Source organism: Lissotriton vulgaris, chromosome 1_2 (assembly GCF_964263255.1).
Source record: "Lissotriton vulgaris chromosome 1_2, aLisVul1.2, whole genome shotgun sequence".
NCBI classification, from domain to species: domain Eukaryota; kingdom Metazoa; phylum Chordata; class Amphibia; order Caudata; family Salamandridae; genus Lissotriton; species Lissotriton vulgaris.
This window is the reverse complement of record NC_141686.1, coordinates 316,422,426-316,443,677: the sequence shown is the minus strand read 5'-3', so window position 1 is coordinate 316,443,677 and position 21,252 is coordinate 316,422,426. Positions and strand designations below refer to the sequence as shown.

Here is a 21,252-nt window from a genome sequence, read left to right as displayed (position 1 = left end):
TGCAGGATATTTGCAAGAGAGCCATTTCCTTTCTAGTCGCATGCAGTTGCATAAGTTTTGTAGAGTACCAGCTGACCTGCTTGGTGCTTTGGTTGGATTTGGTGGGTTTGACACAGGAGACTATGTTGGCGTAATCGGTGATCCAGGCGGAGACTTTTTAGACAGGCTGTTCAAGTTAGGTCAAGGTGTTGGAATATGATGATGATGATGATGATGATTTAGGCCTTATATAGCACAACTTAGCCCGTAGGCGTCAAGGCGCTGTAGATGGAAAAGAAGCTAAGTGTAGAAGGGAGGAGGGGTGCCGGCTAGAGATAAGATTCCCTGAAGAACCAGGTCTTCAAGGCCTTCCGGAACTGGAGATAGGAGGGTTGATCCCTGAGCTCTGCTGGGAGGGAATTCCAACTCCTTGGAACAAGGGAGAAAAAGGCCCTCCCACCCCATCTTGCTTTCTGAGTTCTAGGAACAGCAAGAAGATTTTTGTTCGCTGAGCGGAGGTCCCTGCCAGGGACATAGAGGGACACAAGGGAACTGATGCCTTCAGCCCCCACTCCATGGAGGGTGCGGTGGGTGAGACACAAGGCCTTGAACTCAATCCTGGCTTGCATGGGAAACCAGTGCAGATTTTTCCTAATAGCTGAGGCTGATGAACGCCTAGGGGTGTCAACCACGAACCTTGCGGCCGCGTTTTGCACAGTTTGAAGACGCTGGACAAGTTGTTTGTTAATTCCCGGATACAAAACATTACAGTAGTCCAGTCTGGAGGCTATGAGGGCTACCGTGACCTGTTGACGAGCTTCGACAGACAGGTAATGTACGATTTTCCTCAGGATTCGCAGAACCTCACAGCAGGTGGAGGCCGTCCTGCTGACCTGTTTATCGAAGGCAAGCGAGGTGTCAAAGATAACGCCCAGATTCCAGGCTGACCGAGTGGGCGTGGGGCAAGCACCGAGAGAAGAAGACCACCAGTCCATAGACCAGATACCCTGCTTTCCTCCAAAAATGATCACCTCTAGTTTGTTTCGGTAGTGCCTGTTTCTTTGGAGCCGAATTTTTTCCTGTGTCGACCGTTTTCTTTGTTTCGATTATGGCCTTGTATCCTTGTGTCGATTTCGGAACCGATGGTTTCGGATCGACGCCCTTTGGTGTTGGTTCAATGGCCTTTTTCGGCTCGATTTTCTTGGGCTCGAACGCTTTCTTTAGCGGAGCCATTGGTTTGTCGCCTTTTAGTTTGGATCGAGTCTCTTTTTTTGTTGTCGGCCGTCGACGCTGATGTTTTCGGTTCGACGCCCTTTTGTTTTGGAGTAGAGATAGGGCCGCTGCTTTTAGGCTCGACGACCCTTGTATTCGACGCCGATGGTTCGAAGACCGTGTAGTCGATCAGTTTGGGTTTCGTTTTGTTTTGTGTTCCACCATTTTTGGTTTTGATATCACCAATCTCGGAGTACGTTGATCCGATGGCTCTTTGGGAATATTCTTAGCCAGGCTGTATTGCGGGGCTATAGAATGTCTTTCGAGATCTTGGCTAAGGCCTTGTGGCGATGCCTCGACCTGAGCCTGTGGAACCATGGAGGTAAAGGTATAGGCCGCCGTACTCACGGTTGGGCCCGGTTCATCACTGGAGTCGTCCTCTACGGCTCCCATCCTTTGTTCGTCGTCCCCTACCTCGACGATGTCTTCTTCCTCTTCGATGTAGTAGTCGGAGTCATGCTCCAATTCTTGATCCGACAGTTGTTCGTATTCTTCGGCCTCGACAAGATCTTCTTCGTCGCCGAAGATATTTTCTGGTTCTGGCGCTTGTTTCTGCATGATTAGTCTAGCGGCCCGTCGAGTCCGAAGTGTCTTTTTGGATCGAAATTGGGCACAGGCTAGGCAGTCGGATTCATTATGTTCTGGAGATAAACACTTGTTACAAACAGGGTGTTTATCGATATGTGGGTATTTAGAGTTACAAAGAGGACATCTTTTAAATGGGCTCTGTTCCATCGACGACTGGTCGCGTGGCGCCGAGAAGGCCCGCGGCCTGATTTGACGTCCCAAGGTGATTAAAGTTTGTAAAGAATCTGTCGGCGCCGATTCGAGACAATACCGACGATACCGAAGGCCTTTTGGCCTCTAGAAAGTGTAGTTTTGATTCCGAACTTCGAGTAAAGGAAAGTACATCCGAACCCAATGGCGGAAAAAAAAAATCTAAGGATGGAGAGGATGCCCATGTGCACTGTAGTCCAGGGGAGGAGCCACCTATCTCGTGATACTTCGAAGACTCTTCCAGGACAACAATGTGCAATCATCTGGACCCAACACTAGGCGGCGATCTATGCACAGATATGAATTCAGCAGCCCACATGCCTCGAACAAGATGTTAGAAGGCTGAGCGCCGGTCCCTCCACTCCTATCTCCTCAAGGCACCTAGCCAAGATGGCAGGGGACAGAGTGTCAAATGCGGCTGTGAGGTCGAGCAGGACCAGCAGGGTAGTCTGGCCACTGTCGACCTAAGCACGTATGTTGTTGGTGACAACTGTCAGGGCAGACTCGGTGCTGTGGGCTTTCCGGAAGCCGTGTTGGGATGGGTCAAGTAGGCTAGTGCGGTCGAGGAAGGCGCTCAGATGGAAATTTAAGTGGGCTTCCAATATTTTCGCAGGGGCGGGGAGCAGGGAGATGGGGCGAAAATTCTTAAGGATGCCAGGATCTAACAAGGGTTTCTTAAGGAGGGGCATGACGACGGCCAATTTCCATGGCTTTGGGTAGACACCCTCAAGGATTGCCTGATTGATCACCTCTAAAAAAGGAGGAAGTAAGACGTCCCTGCACTGCTTAAAGATTTTGAGAGGGCAGGGGTCGAGGGGAGATCCTGATTTAAGGGTGTACAGATGAAGGGAGGCTTGTTCTGTAGTTAGCAGGGGGAAGTTATTAAGGTGACCACCCTTATAGGAATAGGATTTGTTGAGGGCGTCGGTCCATTTGCTCTCTGATACCTTGTTCATGCAGTGGTGCGAAGTGTTGGGGAGCTTGGTGCCCGGGGATTCTGTGATGGCGAAGTGGACCATGGTGTGGTCTGTTCAGGTGAGTTCGGAAAATGGCTGTAGCGGACTCTGCCGCTGCCTGCGAAGATGGGGTTGAGCGTGTTACCTGCGTAGAGTGAGGATGGGGACTATTTGGGTGAGCCCGATGTTGTTCATGCTCTTAAGGAGGTTGGTGGTGTTGGCACTGTGTGGTCATCAAGGTGAAAGTTGACGTCACCGAGGAAGATGTAGTGTTTGGAGTCAATGGTGAGCGGGGACATGAATTCAGGGATGGCTTCAAAGAAACTAGGGCATGATCCAGGAGGTCTGTAGGCGAGTTGCCTCTTACAGTGGTTTGCTGTTGGTTTGGAGCTGAAAGTTGAGGTGTTTCATGATCAGGGTGGTGTCGTCTATGGAGGTGGTGCATCGGATGGTTTCTTTGTGGATGATGGCAATTCCCCCACTGTGTCTGTTGATGTGGTTCCAGTGTGTTATCTTGTATCCATCGGGGGTTGCTTAAGCGATATCGGATGCGGAAGCGGGGTTGAGCCAGGTCTCAATGAGGAAGATGACCTTCGGGTGAGGGAGGTGATGGTGTCCCAGATCTCAGTGGTATGCTTACAGAGTTAACAGGCATTGAGTAGGAGGCAGTAGAGTTGGTCTGACGTCTTCATGGTTGGAGTGGTGGTGGTTGATGTAAGTGAAGGTCCTTTGGTGTTGTTGTAGATGAAGCAGTGCCTGCAGTAGAAAGTTTGGTTGAGGAGAACTGCAGCAACAGTTGTTGTTGCAGAGCCTGGTGTCAAGGCCTCGGAGCTCAGTGGCGGTGTATGACCAAGAGAGCCATGGTTCCTGGCTGTGGGCGCGGTCGGGTGCAGACGGGCTTGCCTTTGGCACCCCTTCGCCACAGCTGTGCTTCGGCCTCCATTAAGTAGGTACTGGGAGGAGGGAGGGACGCTGAATGGTGGAGGGCGTGACTTATGGGAGAGGCAGCTAAAAAATGGGTGGGAAAAGTGAGGCGAGAAGAATCCGTGAAGAAGACAAAAGCGATAGATAAAGGACCAGCAGTCCGTAAAAAGAGCAAAAAGGCTACAAAGTACGGAGCACAAAGCAGTGGGGAAAGAGACAGAAGCAAACAGAGAAATGGCAGCAATCAGTAAAAAAGTAACAACTCTTTAAAATCCTGCCTGACCGAGGTAGTCACATGGATGGCTAACAGATGAATGAAGTTAGATGCCATCAAAACAGAAATCTTGATTGTGGGCAAGGCCCTATCCATCTGGACATCAGTCTAGTGGCCGGATACCCTTGGCCAGATCCCTGAACCCAAACTCTAAGTTAAGAATCTGGGGGCATGGTTTGATTCCAAACTTAGCTTTGAAAATCAGATCAACAGTGTAGCAGGGAAATGCTTTGGTGCTCTCAAGAACCTAAGAAAAATCCTACACTTTCTCCCTTTGGTGTCATGTAAAACCATTGTTCACACTCTAGAAATGCTATAGCTAGCTACCGTAATGTCTTGTACTTGGGAGCCATCAAGGGTATTCTGAAAAAGCTTCAAAGAGTCCATTATTATACTGGCTATTTGTGTTATGCCATTTCGTGTGGGGACTACAGGATTACTGGAGTTGTAGTTTTTCTATTGTGAGGAGAGTGCATAGTATTTGCTTTCATTGCCTTTAATAGAAATTCTTCACATCGGACTAGGAGAATCTGCAAAAATGCCCAATTTTTACACTTTTGATAGTCTCTACCTATAAATGATACCCTTAGGTTCGGAGGATTTGAAATGTATTTTACTACTACCTTAAATTTAATCAATAACTAGGCAGAACTTGTATCTGGGACTTGCAGTTGATATATGTCTTCAATTTTAATTGTACACATATTTTATCTTGTCAATTCCATAACTGTATTGATTGTTGTTTGTCTTCTGATCACTGCCTCACTTCTAGAAAGACTCCTTCTACTTCCCTTGCTGTTACAAACTACGTAACATCTTAAAATTTAAGACTGCCCTGTTGTGCTCATGTTATATGATCTGTATGAATATTATTTTGGTTTCAGGACTGTTTGGAGAAGACAGCTAACTTCCCAGCCTTACAAAAAGTCTCATTCTCCTATCAACTTCTCTCTCTCTTCAGTTCTCCATATTCTTCCTGATAATCCATGACCCGCAGCTCCCGACCTCCAGCAGCTGCGGTGACGTCAGTAGCCAGCCAATCCAGCACCCAGTACCACGTGTCGGTGTCAATACTCACGCTATGGCGATGAAGGCTGCGTTGCCACCATACAAGAAGGAGCGGTTCACCACTTCAATGATGAAGGTTGCATACTGGACCTGCAGGACGGGGACGGAAGCACATATGGAAAAGAGGACACACTGCCCAGCAGTGAGGGCAAGAGACACGACAGCAGAGCGGAGGTCAGCCAGGGTGTTCGAAGCTAGGGAGAGAAAATAATTCTGTCAATAGAGGGCCATTCTCAGCAGGCAAGTACTTTTAGCGACCATTTTACTATCAATATAGCAGAATGCCTAATACTGAGAAGAGAGAACTGTCAGTAGTACCGCATTTCTGGGAAACAGAGGAATGCGAAAATTGTGAGTATGCCTGGTGGTGAAGATGTACAAGTTACTTACCTTCGGTAACAAAGTGTCTGGTAGAGACAATTCTAGCCGCAGATTCCTTAACGTGTAATTATCCCCAGGTGTGAGACTGAACCTGGAAAACTTTCTTGCCCAGCATCTCTGCGCGCCGGGGAAGGGGCGGCACCACGCGACTCCGCCCGACGTCTTCTGCGGGCGGGACATCAGCGAGGTGACAAAAGCGCCACCCCAGGGTGCTGACATCAGTTTGCTTCGGAGAACTTTTCCGCGCCACAAAGCGGAGCCATCACAACAAAACTGAGGAGAGCATGGGAACAGTGTGTGAAAAAACCAGAGACAAAAGTAGAAAGAAACAAAAGGTGAGAAAACACCACCAGGTGGCACCAAGTCCCCAGAAGGTGACAACAGCAGGCCAAAGCAGAAATGGAGCAGAACACCACCCTGAGGAACACTTTGTGCAATCCAAGGGGAAAGCACCAGGTGGCAGTAAAGCACCAGAAGGCCAGAGCAGCGAAGCCATAGCAGGAAAGTGCATGCACCACCCAGTGGAACTACCTTGCAAGCCAAGTCGAGAGCCAACCTGGAGGATCAAGCATGTAGAAACTTTGTGACAGAAGAGAGAAAAAAGGGAAGTCTATCACTACGACGACAAGAGGAAGGGCCACAAGCCCGGAACAGAGGAGCCGCAGCAATCCAACCCCAGACCACACTACCAAGAAGTACCATACCCCTGAAAGGAGGAGAAGGCAATGGTAGGCAAGCCATCCACAGCCTACAGCGTCATCAGAAACTAACAGGAGGCCAAGGACAAGGAAGGATCCCCCAAACGAAGAAGACCAGGAGAAAAATGAAGAGGACACCTACAGACAAGTATCAAAAAAAGGGAGGGAAGAGGATAAAGAGTCCATTCGTTTCCCCTTAACAAGTGACTAATAATCAGAAAGAGAATGGACACTGGTGTCTGCAAAAACCATTAGTTTTTATCGAAAACCCTCAGACTTCCTGGAATTGTCATAGCGGTATATCTTTTTGTCCGCCCCCTCAGGAGTCTTGGCATAGTCATTGGGTCAACGATTAACGTACAGCATGCCTGCCTCACCCGAGGCTACTTCTGGTGTATGCAGAAGTGTCCAGAAATGAAAAATTAAGTTTAAAAAATAATGACTTAGTCAACAGAATTTTTTTTTAATATAAGGAAAAAAGACTAGTCACTATCATTAAAAGTATTTGTGATATCTAGGTAGTTGAGTTATTGGGCTACCATATCATTCTCAAAAAATGTCGACATGTTTCAGCTCACGGGGCCCACAGGGGTCAAGGGAGCTTTCGTCAGGACAGTAACAAAAACAAACAGACAAAAATATATAACGCATACACCTTTTGTGTGTATGGCAGTAGTAACACAATGGAATTTCCAAGCTTATGTGATCAATGTTTTGGCTTCAACAGGGACTAAGAGTCGCTTCTGGATTTACTCCATGCGGCGAGAATTTCTGTTGACTATGTCATTATTTTTTAAACGTAATTTTTCATTTCTGGACACTTCTGCATACACCAGAAGTAGCCTCGGGTGAGGCAGGCATGCTGCACGTTAATCGTTGACCCAATGACTATGCCAAGACTCCTGAGGGGGCGGACAAAAAGATATACCGCTATGACAATTCCAGGAAGTCTATGAGGGTTTTCGATAAAAACTAATGGTTTTTGCAGACACCAGTGTCCATTCTCTTTCTGATTATTAGACACCTACAGACAACCAGGTGACCCAAGGGAGGCAACTGCAGAAAACCCAGCAGAGGATCTTCGCAGACCGGAGAGGAAGGGTGGGTCGTGAAGGAATCTGCAGCTAGAATAGTCTCTACCAATACATTGTTACCGAAGGTAAGTAACTTGTACATCTGATAGAGACTACTAGCCGCAGATTCCTTAACGTAGAATAGATACCCTAGCCATACCCAAGGGGGAGGAGGGTCTGCGCGAGGACCTCACCAGCCTGGACTCATCACAGGGCCCCGACAGGGGATGAGTCAAACGGACAGGGAGAAGAGCCCTGTCCCCCCAGGCAAGGGAAAACCCTCTCATCTAGGACACCACCAGCCCCAGAGAGGATAAGGGAAGACGATAAAGGGGCATCCCGATCTCACCCAGCAGGAGGAACAAGGACAAGGCGAAAGGAGGCCAGAGTACCCCAAGCCCAGTCAAGGCACCAAGGGTCTCCACCAGAAGCCCCAGAGGTACGGGCAACGCAGAGTAGCACCAAGGAAGAAGAGCTACCCAGAGACTCCAAGGAGAAGATGTAGAAAGAACAATGGTGTTGAGGAAAACCCGGTCTGCACCAGCCCGCACAGCTAGCAGCGGACAACAACATGGGCCGGTGCACCCAGGCCAAGCTAGACATCAGCCAAAGGTAGAGGTCGGGAAAGCCAGAGGGGCCAAGACAAGCCCCAAGGGAGGGTTCTGCACACATGGCCCGCGAAGGAAGTGTAAGCTACAATGAAAGGCCCCCGAAACCATCAGCAGGAGGATCGCATCAGTGACATATCGGGATGCCACGGAGAGAGAAGGCCCAAAGGGCGACCACACCTCCCCAGCTCATAAAGGAGCTATATAATAACTACCAGTGCCCCACACAGTGCAAGTCACGTCCCAAAACATGGGAACACTCTTAGGAAAAAATGTATGCAGCAGAGGAGAACAGAAAGACCTGCGGAGGAACAGCAGATGGCTTGCAAATCAGCCAACAAAAAAACACAGAAGCCCTAATCTCAGGGCCAAGCAGCCAAAACCACAATCAAAAAAGGGGCCGACGAGCAGCCAACACCACCAAGGGCTTAACAACAGGACCAGGCACAGCAATCAGAACAGGAAGACACCTCCAAAAACCCAGACCGACCTACAGATCACTGAGAGGGAGAAGAGGGAGGAGGAGGCGGGGGAGGGCGGAGCCCCGCCAGAAACCTCTGAATGGCAGAGTCCACAGGGGCGTGGAACAAAAGGGTGCCATCAAAAGGAAGGTCCACCAACCGTTCCCGAACGTTCTCCGGGAACACAATATCCCGGAGCCATGCATGGCGACGAAGGGCCATTGAAGAGGCCATGGCACGACCAAGCACCTCTGAAACATCCAGAGCGGAGCCAAGAATAAACGCAGCCAGCTCCCGGCCATCCAACACATGGTGCCAGAGATCAAGACAGGCACCCTCCCAAGAAGCAGCAGACAGAAGGGCCGAATCCCACAAGCAAGATGTGGCCCTAGCCAGAACACAAAGAGTGTTAAGGGCCAGCAAGACCGCACTCATGGAGGCAAAGATATTGCGCCTCCAGAAATCCATCCAGCGCTCCTCCCGTGACGGGGGAGACAACACCGATGGCAGAGAGGGAAAGGCCGTCTGCAAAAGAGGGCCCCCGGTAGAGGGGTGAAGGGAAAGACAGACAGGATCATGAGGCGCAGGACGGTGGTGGTGCAGAAGGTGTTGCGGCACCGGGTCCCCCGTGGCGGGTCGTTCCCAAGCCCCCAGAAGAGAAGTGTGGAGCGAAGCCTCGAAGGGCAGAAGCAGCTCCGGACCTCCAAAGCCCTGATGGAAGACCTCCAGAAGATGATCCGTAGGGAAATGGGCCGCTGGATCTCCCATGCGCAAGATCCCGAAGCCCTGAAGACAGTTTGAGTGAAGGCAGCACCTGCCTCCGTAGTGCCCCGCGGTGGGGAAAGCAGCTCCTCTGTGGGCGACAGCTGCAAACTAAGGCGGCCGTCCCCCAGGACAACCGGAGTAAAGAAAGGCCAAGTCCGGAAGGGAGGACCGAGGAATGAGGACCCTGAGGCGCCTCCGGCGAAGACAGTGGTCGTGGCGACGGTGAAGATCAGTCCTTAGACGACGCAGGGGAAAAAGTCACAACTCGGCGACCCGTCTCTGGAGAGGATGACAACATCAACCGCGGAACCTCTGGAGAAGAGGAGGAGGCGTCCGAAGATGAATCAACGACCCGGCGCTGGCTCGGCGCCGTAGAGTCCACAATCAGAGTCAGGTCAACGTCGACCGGCGCCGAAGGAGACGCCGTAACGACCTCCGCCACACCGGTCGGCGCAGGAGATCAAAGACGGGCCGGAGCTGGGAGGGGGGGGGTCAAAGAACGGCACCAAAAAGGTGTTGACTCGACCTACGACGAGGCAGCCGCATGCATGGAGGGACGGAAGACGCCCCGACCCCTAGCCAGCCTCTGCGGCGCTGCTCGGTCGGGCCAGCAGCCGCCGGCGCCTGAGCGGTGTTACCTCGGCCTTGGACAAGGCTACCGCCTGTCCAGAAGACCGAGGGGGACTCGGGGACACGCCCGAGCCCCAGTAACCTCCTGCTACACCACAGGGACCCCGCGGGTATTGCGGCAAAGCAGAGGCGCCATGGTCCGAAGGAGGGAACCCCGAAGGGCCGCACCCCGACGACACCACATCCTAAGAATCTGGAGCCGAACCTGTAGGCGCCTAGGCGGATGGCAACACTGCGGAGGGCCCCGCACGCGGCAATGGATCCGTAGACGTCACAGGAGGAGAAGGAGGAGCCAACGAGGCCTGCAAGGCCGCTGCATAGGCCTCCATCTGGGCTCTAGTCGCCCCGCACAATGGCGGATAGGGTGAAGATGCACGGGGCTTCACCACCCGCGGAGAACCCACGCCCTCAACAGGCCGGGGACCGATCCGGGGGGACAAACTGCGACACTTACCAACAGGTGAGCGACACTCTTGCGGCTTGGGAGAGGGACGATGTCGGAGGCGGAAGCGGCGGTTCTTGAAGACGTCCGCAGGGGATAAAGCCGACCTGGACATGCGAGCCAAAAGGAGTTTCACACGGCGCTCCCACCAGGACTTCAGTTTCATTTGCTGACACGCGTCACAGTCCGTGGATTCGTGGTGCTCCCCCAAACACCACATGCAGATGGAATGAGAATCCGTTGCCGACCGTGCGCAAGACGAGCATGCTTTAAAACCCGAAGGCATTCACACACTGTTACCAGAAAAACACTCAAGAGCGGAAAAAGGGAAGCCCGAAACAGGCCAGGAGCACTATCCGGGTCCGCGTTGCACGCGGAAAAGAAGAAAACTGATGTCAGCGCGCTGGGTTGGGGCTTTTGTCATCTCGTGACGTCACACCCGCGGAGGACGTTGGGCGGAGTCGCGTGGTGCCGCCCCTTCACCGGCGCGCAGAGATGCTGGGCAAGAAAGTTTTCTGGGTCCAGTCTCATGCCTGGGGATAATTCTGCGTTAAGGAATCTGCGGCTAGTAGTATCTATCAGATATATATACCACAACCCGCCTGGTGGGGAGGAGGGATACCATCAATCAAAACTCACAAAGGGACAGTTGGATGCAATATCACTTCAAATCCTCCAAGGGAATCCAAATATCATGAAAAAAGATGCAATTGTAAGGAAAATGCTACTTACCAGTATGCATCTGTTCTTGGCATGTAGAGCTGCAGAGTAGTACACTGTGCATTAGATCGCCGCCTGGTGTTGGGCTCGGATGATTGCAGGTGTAGGAGAGTAGGGTCTGCAATCCTATGATCACCCAGATTTTTTGCTTTTGTTTCACTGGTTTACGACTTTCCCTGGCTGTGGGCCTGCTAATCAGACCCACAGCCTAGCTGTTCTCTCACTAAATTAACACGTGTACCTTAGGTGCATTTACCAATTGGTACTGGGCCACCTTATCAGACCCTGTAACCCAGGGCATAGGTGTACCCAGGGCCTACCAGGGGCTGCAGCATGTATTATGCCACCCCTGGCTGGCCATCTAAATCTGACACAACTGGCTGCACGACAGCTGGGGCAAGGTGGTGTAATCACCCTTTGCTTTAGATATAGTATACCTATATCTAACCCTAAAATGGACACACAGATCCCTATCAGTCACTCCTTTGGCAGGCCTTAACAATCCTGAAGGCAGAGTGCATGGGATCGTGTGAAATGGTGCTCTGGCATGAGCTGAGCCCGTTTGCAGCTTGCGGAACCAAGTCCTAATAGCTGTTCCATGATAACGCTATACCATATACTCTTAAGTGCATTATGTACCTCGCGGTCAGATGCTAACTTTGGTATAGCATTATCAAAACATGTCGAGTAAGGTGTCATACGAATTGGAATACTAACCCCTCGCCAATTCTGGCGACGGGGTTAGCATTCCACCCTTCTAGAGGGACACGACATGTATGTAACTGTAAACCCCGGTTAAAGTTAACTCAAGCCTCAGATCCACAAAATGGATGCTGCCACCACAGACAAGAGTCTGACCTCCTGCTGCTGGGAGTTCTTCCAGCGAGGAGTGCCTGGACAAAGGGTTTCCTGTCGAGGGCGGTGCTAGCACCGTCCCAGACAGGGTTTTGTGTATCCCAGGTAGGCAGGGCTATTGAAGGAAGGTGACTGCAAGTGGCACCCCGGTGCTCACTGTGCATAGGCCGGTTTGAACCAGTTCCAGGGGCACACAGCCCCTGAGCTGGGGAAAGCCCGGCATGGGAGAGGGGTGTAACCACCCCCCTTCCTGGTTCCACCCATGGGCTGGACCTAGTCGCAAGCCTGCCCCTTTTTGCAGAATAAAGGTAGGAGCAGGCCCCTTCCAAATTAGATCATCTTTGAATCAAGAAACTACTTTCTACGAAAGGAACTCAAGACTCTTCTCAAGATTTCTCCCTTGTGACTAAGGAGTAGTCACCCTGCATCCGCAGGCACCATCTAAGAACACTGCGGTTTGCTGTACGTTCTTCCTCGGGAATCCGACCGACCAGCACGACGAGACCCGGCTTCCCTGGCACCTCTGACCTCTACCCACCTCTACAGCTAAGCTGAGATCCGTGGGTGCGACGAGACCTCGAGGGACCGGCCATCATCAGAACTGCACGACTTCTATCCAGCACGACCGCCGAGGGATCCTCTGGTGAGTGCTTTGGGGTCCGAGAAGCCCCAACCCTGAGCAGCTCCAGCACCGAAGTCCAGCCTCCCAGCATCTCCACGATCTGCATGGGGCCCTTCTGCTTGTCCACTGCTCACCGCGTTGTCTGGCTACTAGCCGCTGGCTTGTGGCCTTCCCGACAACAACACTGCTGGTCTGGTTGCTCCAGACTGGCCCTTGCTCCCTTTTCAAAGAGGAGCACCCCGGACCCTCCTGGTCCACTCCAGATGCCATTTTAGGTCCACCGCGTGGGCTTGAATTTGCTAAGACTTGCTGCCCCAATTCTGGGTCCAGCGACGTCGACAGCATCAACCATCGTGGGACAGCTCGCTCCTCCATCCTGGTCGCCGACAACGCCTCCTGGTCAGTGAGACTGCAGAGCCCAGCGTCGCCCACTCACCTGGTCGAGGTGACTTCGCCCGGTGCCATCCTGGTGCCCACACAATCACTGGCTAGTGATTAAGAACTTGGTCCTCTCTGCTTTCAGGTGTCATCCATCTTCGATCCAGGCTTGGATCCATCGAACACTCTTCACTGGTCGCCTGCCAGCAACTTCTTCTTTCAGGCTCCTGGTTCGTCAACGAGGATTCCCGACGTCTTTCCAGACCAATGCAGCCGCAGCCCCTGGGCTAGGTAACTTCGGCATTTCGGTGCCCCAGCATAGCCTCACTATCCAAGGGTCCAGATCCACTTTCGTTTTTGACCTACCTAGTCGGGTTCGCCCGAGAACACTAACTTTGCTTTTACTAGCCTCCATAGACTTTGTCCCGCATCCCACGTGAGAGTGCACACTCTGCACCCGAGTCCCCTAGGCCTCCTGCTCGTAATCTAAAGGTTCAGTAGTCCAGTCCTAGCGATTCCAAAGCCTCTGAGAATAGTTACTTACCTGCTAGTATTTCGCATTCCACTTTTGTAGTATATGGTTTTCCGTGCCCCTCGGGCATTTGTGTAAATTGTGCGACTTAAAGTATTTTCGTAAGAGTTTTGTTTTGTGCTTAGTACCCTGTCCTCATAAAGAGTACAGGGCTGTTGTGATCTAAATAAATATACTGTTTATTTTCATAACACTTGTGTGGTGTCCTTTCACTTGGTGTTCAAGGGGTATATGTGATGGTGTAACAGCTGGCTTAACACGCCCTCTAGAGTCTTAGCCTTAGACTGCTCGTATCCATGCTACTAGGATAGCTGGTCTATAAGGTTGACTTACAACCAATCATCAATAAGGGTTGTTTGGACAGATACAAAGTGCTCACTAGAATAGTGAACATTATATATCAGGCCAACTTCTCACATTGGTGGCAGCGGTTGGGATTTGAGCTTGCTGTTGTTTTACCACACGTATCCTAAGAATATCTTGTGAAAGATCACATAAGTACTCCAGGTACATATAACTTAGCTTAGAATACTCTGAGTTCTACTGAACCAGCTGTTGTAGTTCCACAAGGCTTAGCACACCTTGACTACAACTCTTAGCAAGGGATCAGTAGGCAAACAAATAGTGTAGGTAGGTGCATCACTTACACCACACTAGAAGCATGTCTACCCACGGAGAGTCTACAGAGACCCCTCTTGTGGTTGAGGACCTTCCACAGGTCCCTTCCAGATATGCAGCCCTTAGCTTCCACGAGATGAGACAGGTGTGTACCACGAGGAAGCTAAAACAGGGGTCTAACCCCACAATCCCATTTCTGATAGATCTATTAGAGACTTATGATGCCAGGAGGGCTGGTAACCCAGACCCTTCTCGTCCAGATGGGGACATGCCTCCCCTAGAGGGAACCACAGGTGACCCTGACCTCATCCATCTCTCAGCAGGGGAGGATGATGATCAAGAGTTATCTGAGGATGAGGCAGACAAAGGTCCAGTCAGTTAACTAGGACCAACTTAAGCAGACATGAGAATGGTACTAGGAGACCGCTGGGGCCACTCTCAGGCGAGCTTAACATGGGGAATGGACGAGTTAGGTCTCTATCCAGAGGCTCTAACAGATCCATTCGAACCAATGGCTCTCGAACCTCTTCTCACAGAGGGATGACATCCCCTCAGAGGAGAGTATATGATGCTAAAGTGAGGGAGGTCAATCTGAGGATTGAAAGGGAAGAACTTGCCCTGGCCAAAGAGAGACTTGCCTTTGCTAGAGAGCAAGAATTGAGTGGGTCAAAACACACTGGTGGCAGCATTCTCCCAAGAGAAAAAGACAGGGCTTTAGACACTAGACACCTGAGTAAGATAGTGCCCCCCTTTAGAGAAGGGGATGATATCCACAAATGGATAACTGCTTTGGAGAGGGCCTGCACTGTCCAGTGCATCCCCCAGAGTCAGTGGGCAGCTGTCTTGTGGCTCTCCTTTGAAGGCAAAGGAAGAGATAAGCTCCTCCCTACTAGAGCTGAGGATGCTAACAATTACCAAGTCCTGAAAACTACACTGATAGATGGGTTTGGCCTAACCACTGAGCAGTACAGGTTGCTGTTCAGGGATACCCAGAAAACTCAGTCTCAGGATTGGTCTGATTTCGTAGATTGTGCCACTAAGGCTTTGGAGGGCTGGTTACTGGGCAGTAAAGTTACTGATTATGCAGGATTGTACAATCTGATCATGAGGGAACAGATTTTAAACAATTGTCCAAACCAGTTGTTGCATCAGCACCTTGTTGACTCAGATCTGACCTCTCCCCAAGAATTGGGAAAGAAGGCAGACAGATGGGTCAGAACAAGGGTTAAGCAGAACCAGGGCCAGAACCAGGGTGGCCAGAAGAAAGCAGACCAGAAGGGTAAAGATACCAAAGGTGAACAAAATGACCAGAAGTATTCGACAGGTCCCCAACAACCCAAAGAGGGTGGGGGTCAGGCTTCCCAGAAGAAGAAGAATCAAGAAGGCCAGTCTAAAAGGTGGTGCCAATACTGTAAAAGTAAAACTCACTGGTTTAGTGAGTGCACCAAGAAAGGAGGACAAACTCCTGCCACTGCAGCCCCTAAGGCACCTGTTCCCCCTAGCACAGTCAGCAGTGGTAGTGTACCTCCCAAGGGATTAGTTGGGTTAACCTTGGGTTCTGAGGGGCATGACAACTTAGTTGGCACACTCACTCAGGCTGTCCTTGTCTGTACATGGGATGTGGATATGTCCCCTGATGTCAGTCCCAATACTTTGGGCAAATACAGGCAGACACCTTTAATCAATGGCAAAATGGCTCAGGCCTATAGGGACACTTGTGCCAGTGTCACCATGGTGACACCTAACTTTGTGGACCCTGGACAGATCATGCTAGGTACAGATTACCTAGTGACCAATGCCAGCAATGTCACTACCACCCATGGTGTGGCAATTGTTGATTTCTCCTGGGGAGGGGTAAGTGGCCAAAAGAAAGTTGTGGTTAGTTCAGACCTCCCAGTAGATTGTTTGTTGGGCAATGATTTGGAGTCATCACTATGGTCAGAAGTGGAGAGGCGGACTCACTTGGAAATGTTAGGCTTGCCAGCACATGCGTTTGCTGTGACTAGGTCACAGGCCAGAAGAAAACAAGTTACTTACCTGTAACTTTGGTTCCCCAGTATTGGTAACTTTCATAGATTCCCATGCTTTGTATCATTCCCCGTCGTCGGAATGGGAGCCTCGGTAAATAGAAAAAAACTTAGTAGTAAGCACAAAGTGAAAAAATAGGCCTAGGCCTCATCTCATTTTATAGCTTATCCACCTCTTTTTGTAAAAGAGACCAAAATTCTGCAGTAGCCAATCAGAGCAGCCTCACCCCATAGAACCTTCCTGAGAGAAGCTCAGAGCCTCAGATTTTCGTAGCCGTTGTGAACAGCTATCCACCAAGACCAGAAGACTGAGCTTTCCCAGGGGAGGTGGGTGGGCGCATGGGAATCTATGAAAGTTACCAATACTGGGGAACCAAAGTTACAGGTAAGTAACTTGTTTTCTTGCCCCAGTATTGGAACTTTCATAGATTCCCATGCTTTGTATCAGAGTAACTAGCAGTAAACAGAAAAGCATATTTTGCAATATATGAACCTGAAAATGCTACACATCTCTGATTAGAACAGTAGAACACATAGGATCATACAATATGACAATCATGCAGGTATACAAAATATGCAAATAGGAAGGCGGGATAGAAAGGAAAGCTCACCGACTTATTGGAAAAGATTCCTCAGAACTGCTTGGCCCACTGCTGCATCCTCCTTCACAGAAGAATCCAAACAGTAGTGGCGGGTGAAGGTGTGGACACTGCTCCACGTTGCCGCCCTGCAAATGTCCTTGATAGGGACTCCTGCGAACAAAGCCGCAGATGAAGCCATTGACCTGGTAGAGTGAGCACGAACTGCTCGCTGCAGAGGTTTCCCAGCCGCCTGGTGACAAAATTGTATAGCACTGGAAATCCAACGGGAAATACAAGCCTTAGAAACTGGACAACCTTTGCGTGAAGCACTGAAGGAAACAAAGAGCTGTGAAGATTTTCTGAAATGCTTCGTTCGCTCCAGGTAGAATTTCAGGCATCTGTGAATGTCCAGAGAGTGCAAAGTTCTTTCCGCGGGTGTAGAAGGCTTTGGAAAGAATGGTTTCAAGACTACCGGCTCATTTAGGTGGAATTCCGAAGGTACCTTCGGGATAAACTTAGGATTTGTCCGTAGAATCAGCACATTATTCTTAAACTGGAGAAATGGTTCCTCAATCGTGAAAGCTTGGAGCTCACTTACTCTGCGAGCCGATGTTAGGGCCAAGAGAAGAGCCAGTTTCCAGGAAAGAAACTTAAGGTCAGACTTATGAACAGGTTCAAAAGGGGCTTTCATGAGAGATGACAAAACCAGATTCAAATGCCAGGCCGGAGGTGGCGGCCTGACTGGAGGAAAGACCCTGAATAAACCCTTCAGGAATTGTTTGACAATCCTCGCTGACCATAGGGAAGGACCTGAAGATGAACGTCTGAATCTAGAGATGGCTGCCAAATGGACTTTTACAGAAGATGGAGCCAATCCAGATTTCGCCAGTGAAAGTATGTAAGGCAAGAGTTTGTGCGGAGAAGAAGTATATGGGTGTAAACCTTCCTTCTGGCACCAAACACAGAATCTCTTCCATTTAGCACGATAGGTCTTGTTGGTACTAGGGGCTCGAGCCTGAGCCAGAATGTCTCTACATTCCCTTGAGAGATCTAAACCCTGGAACTCTCTGAACTCAGGAGCCACGCTGTCAATCGCAGTGACTTCAAGTCCGGATGTAGAACCTGACCGTGAGACATTGTTAGCAAAGTTGGAACAGGATGCAGGAGAACTGGCTGGTCCTGGGAGAGGAGAAGAAGTTCCGAGTACCAAACTTGTCTGGGCCATGCTGGAGCGATCAGAATCATCCTGCACGGTTCCACCTTGAGTTTGCTGATCAACCTCGGAATCAGTGGAATGGGAGGAAAGGCGTAAACAAAGGCGCCTGACCAGGCAATCAAAAGCGCATTCCCCAAGGATTCCCGATGGTGAACCCTGCTTGCGAAGGACAGGCATTTGGCGTTCTGGGGAGTCGCAAACAGGTCGATGGATGGTGTCCCCCATCGTGCAAAGAGTTCCTCCAGAACGGTTTGATCCAGTTCCCACTCGTGAGAGACTGTTCTCTGACGACTCAAAGCGTCCGCCCTGACATTGAGTGTCCCCGCTAGATGTTCCGCTGAGAGGGAGACATTGTTCTGGATTAACCAATTCCACAGCGTCTGGGCTTCCTTGGAGAGGGTGGAGGATCTTGTTCCACCCTGTTTGTTTATGTAGTGCATGGCTGTGGTGTTGTCCGTACGAACCAGCACTGCACGGTTGTGAATCCTCGGAAGAAATGCTTGCAGAGCCAAACGGATAGCGAGAAGTTCCAGGAGGTTGATATGGAACTTGCTCTGTACTGGACTACAATGACCGCTGACCTTTAGCTCTTGGAGGACCGCTCCCCATCCTTCCATGGAAGCATCCGTTGTTAAAATAAGGGGAGATGGTGGAAGTCGGAACGATAAACCCTTGGAAAGATTGTCTTTCAGCAGCCACCAGCTGCCTGCTTTTTTCATTTCCTTGGTAACGACAATCCTGTCGTCGAAAGATCCTGTGACTTGCCGCCACTGTCTGTCCAATTGCTCTTGTAGTGGACGCATCCTGAGCCTGCAGTGCGGAACTAAAGGTATGCAAGATGAAATCGATCCGAGAAGCGATTTGTACCTGCGAACCGTCAGTGTCTTTCGAGATTGGAGAAGACGAGCTGAACACATTAGTTTGGTCTGGCGTTCCTCCGATGGAAGGGCTAAGCAACTGTCTGTGTTCAGGATGGCCCCTAGGAACCTTGCTGACTTGGATGGGCATAGAACCGATTTCTCCCTGTTGAGTCGAAGACCTAGTCGCTCGAACAGATCTTTGCATGACCGGACTGCATTGGACGCTTCTAGAGCAGATGGAGCTTTCAGCAGCCAATCGTCCAGGTATGTAAACACTTGAATAGCTTGCTTCCTGAGAAAAGCTGCCACCGGAGCCAGAATCTTTGTGAAGATCCGCGGGGCGGACCGGAGACCAAATGGCAGTACTTTGAATTGAAAGTGGCTCTTGCCCACTGTAAATCGAAGATATTGCCTGTGAGCTGGATGAATTGGAACGTGGAAGTAGGCGTCCTCCAAATCTAGGGTCGCCATATAATCCCCTGGATTGAGTAGACGAAGGATATCCTGAAGAGTGACCATCCTGAAGGACAACTTCACGAGATAAGTGTTGAGCTGCCGTAGATCTAAAATTGGACGCCACTTGTCCTTTGTCTTCCGAACCAGGAAGAACCTGGAATAGAACCCTTTCCCCTTCTGCGAAAGGGGTACAGGCTCTACCGCCCCCTTGGTGAAAAGTTGGTGGGCTTCGAGATGAAGGAGCCTGAGATGTTTGGGAGGATAGGCATCTGGCGCTCTTGTTGGAGGAAGGTCTTGAAACTCCAATGTGTGTCCTTCTCTGACAATCTGTAGGACCCACTGATCCGATGTAATGATCATCCAGTTGTTTAGGCAATGGGCAATCCTGCCCCCCACTGATGTGAATGAGGGAACAGGAACAGTGGAAAGAGCCACCTGGCCGCTATTGTTTCCTGGTGTTGTCTCTCCTTTGCTGCCCCTGACGTCCTTTAGGCTGCTGGCGAGAGAAAGAACCCCTTTGAGAGTATTGAGGCTTACACGTCTGGCTGGACTGTGAACCAGAAGAGTAGCGATTTTGATTTCCTCCACGATAAGAAGAAAAACCTCTACCTCTAGCCCCTCTGAAAGGCACTTTACGATACTGCAATGTACCTAAGGATTTAGCTGTGTCCGTGTCCTTTTTGATACCTTGCAGGGCCTCATCGACGTGCTTGCCAAACAGCATCTCACCGTCGTATGGTAGATCCAAGATCTTATTCTGCACCTCCTGCCTGAACCATGTGGCCTTCAACCACCCTTGGCGTCGCAGAACCGCCGAGCCGGCAAGTGCTCGGAATGCGGTGGTAGCTATATCCATTGCCACATCAATGACCTCCGAAGAGGCTCGTTCCCCTTCGAGCAAAATCTTCTTCACCTCCTCTTTAGAAGAATCCTGCAGTTCTTCTACAAATGGAGCAAGATCGCACCACATTTGCCGATCATAGCGTCCCAGAATCGCTAAAGCATTGACTGCTCTAACCAGAAGACTGGCCATAGCTGAAAATCTTTTGCCAACATTGTCTAGGCGCCTGCCCTCCTTATCCGGCGGGGTAGTCAGCGGCGTAGAAGGATTCTTAGATTTGCTCTGGGCGGCCTGAGAAATAACCGAGTCCGGTTTCGGTTGGCCAAGCAAACATGCCGGACTGCCATCAGGTGCCTTGTACTTCTTTTCCAGTCTTGGTAGCACCGGGAGGACTGTGGCCGGATTATATAAACATTGTCTTGCCTGTCACCCGCATAACACTCGCAAGGACCTTGACTCACGGACTATGGCTCTGCTTAATTGCAGATCACTGCCTTGTCATGCCACGGAGGTTCACTCCCTCCTTTTGGACCATAGTCTGGATGTCTTATTCCTGACGGAAACGTGGCTGACCACAGGCTCCGACCCCGACATTGTCAACGCTCTCCCCCCGGGATACCTCATGTTCCATCTTGATAGGCCGGATGGGAGAGGGGGTGGAGTGGCCATTGTCTACAGAGACACATTCTTATGCAAAGCAGTAGACTGCGGCATCAACAACGCTGAAAGTTGTCAGTTTACCCTTCGCGTCTCCTCTACTGTCTCTATCTCTGGCCTCCTTGTGTATCGGCCTCCCGCTACGCTAGGGAACTTTGTGGATTCTTTCATGGAGGCTGTTATCCCACTGGCTGCTGCCTCGTCCAACTTTGTCATTCTTGGGGACTTCAACTTTCATTTTGACGACCCCAATGACGTAGTAGCAAGGGATTTTTTAAGTTCGCTCGGGGCACTGGACCTACATCTCGTTAATATGGGAGCTACTCATATTAGAGGTCATCAGCTTGATGCGGTTTTTGCTAATTCTGCGAACCTACAGGCTCTCCAGATGTTGGCTCTCCCCTGGACCGATCACCATCTCATTCCGTTTAGCTGGTTGCTGGGGAACCGGAGAGACCCCGCACCAAGACAACATACTGTGGAACGACTCTGGTCGAAGCTCCCGGTGGACAGGTGGGCGGAAGAACTAGCTAGAACCTGTCCTCACCCCGTAGATGACCCCAACATCGCTGATCAGCTCT

General features: G+C 50.6%; 1 protein-coding gene across 1 annotated transcript in view; it reads right to left on the bottom strand.

Annotated features, from left to right (window-relative positions):
* LOC147736606 (equilibrative nucleobase transporter 1-like) overlaps positions 1–21,252 on the bottom strand; it is a 767,478-nt gene that overhangs the window by 176,260 nt on the left and 569,966 nt on the right. The window contains exon 10 of the mRNA XM_086953784.1: positions 5,261–5,444. Coding sequence (XP_086809910.1) covers positions 5,261–5,444 — 184 coding nt within the window. The remainder of the gene's footprint in view (positions 1–5,260; positions 5,445–21,252) is intronic.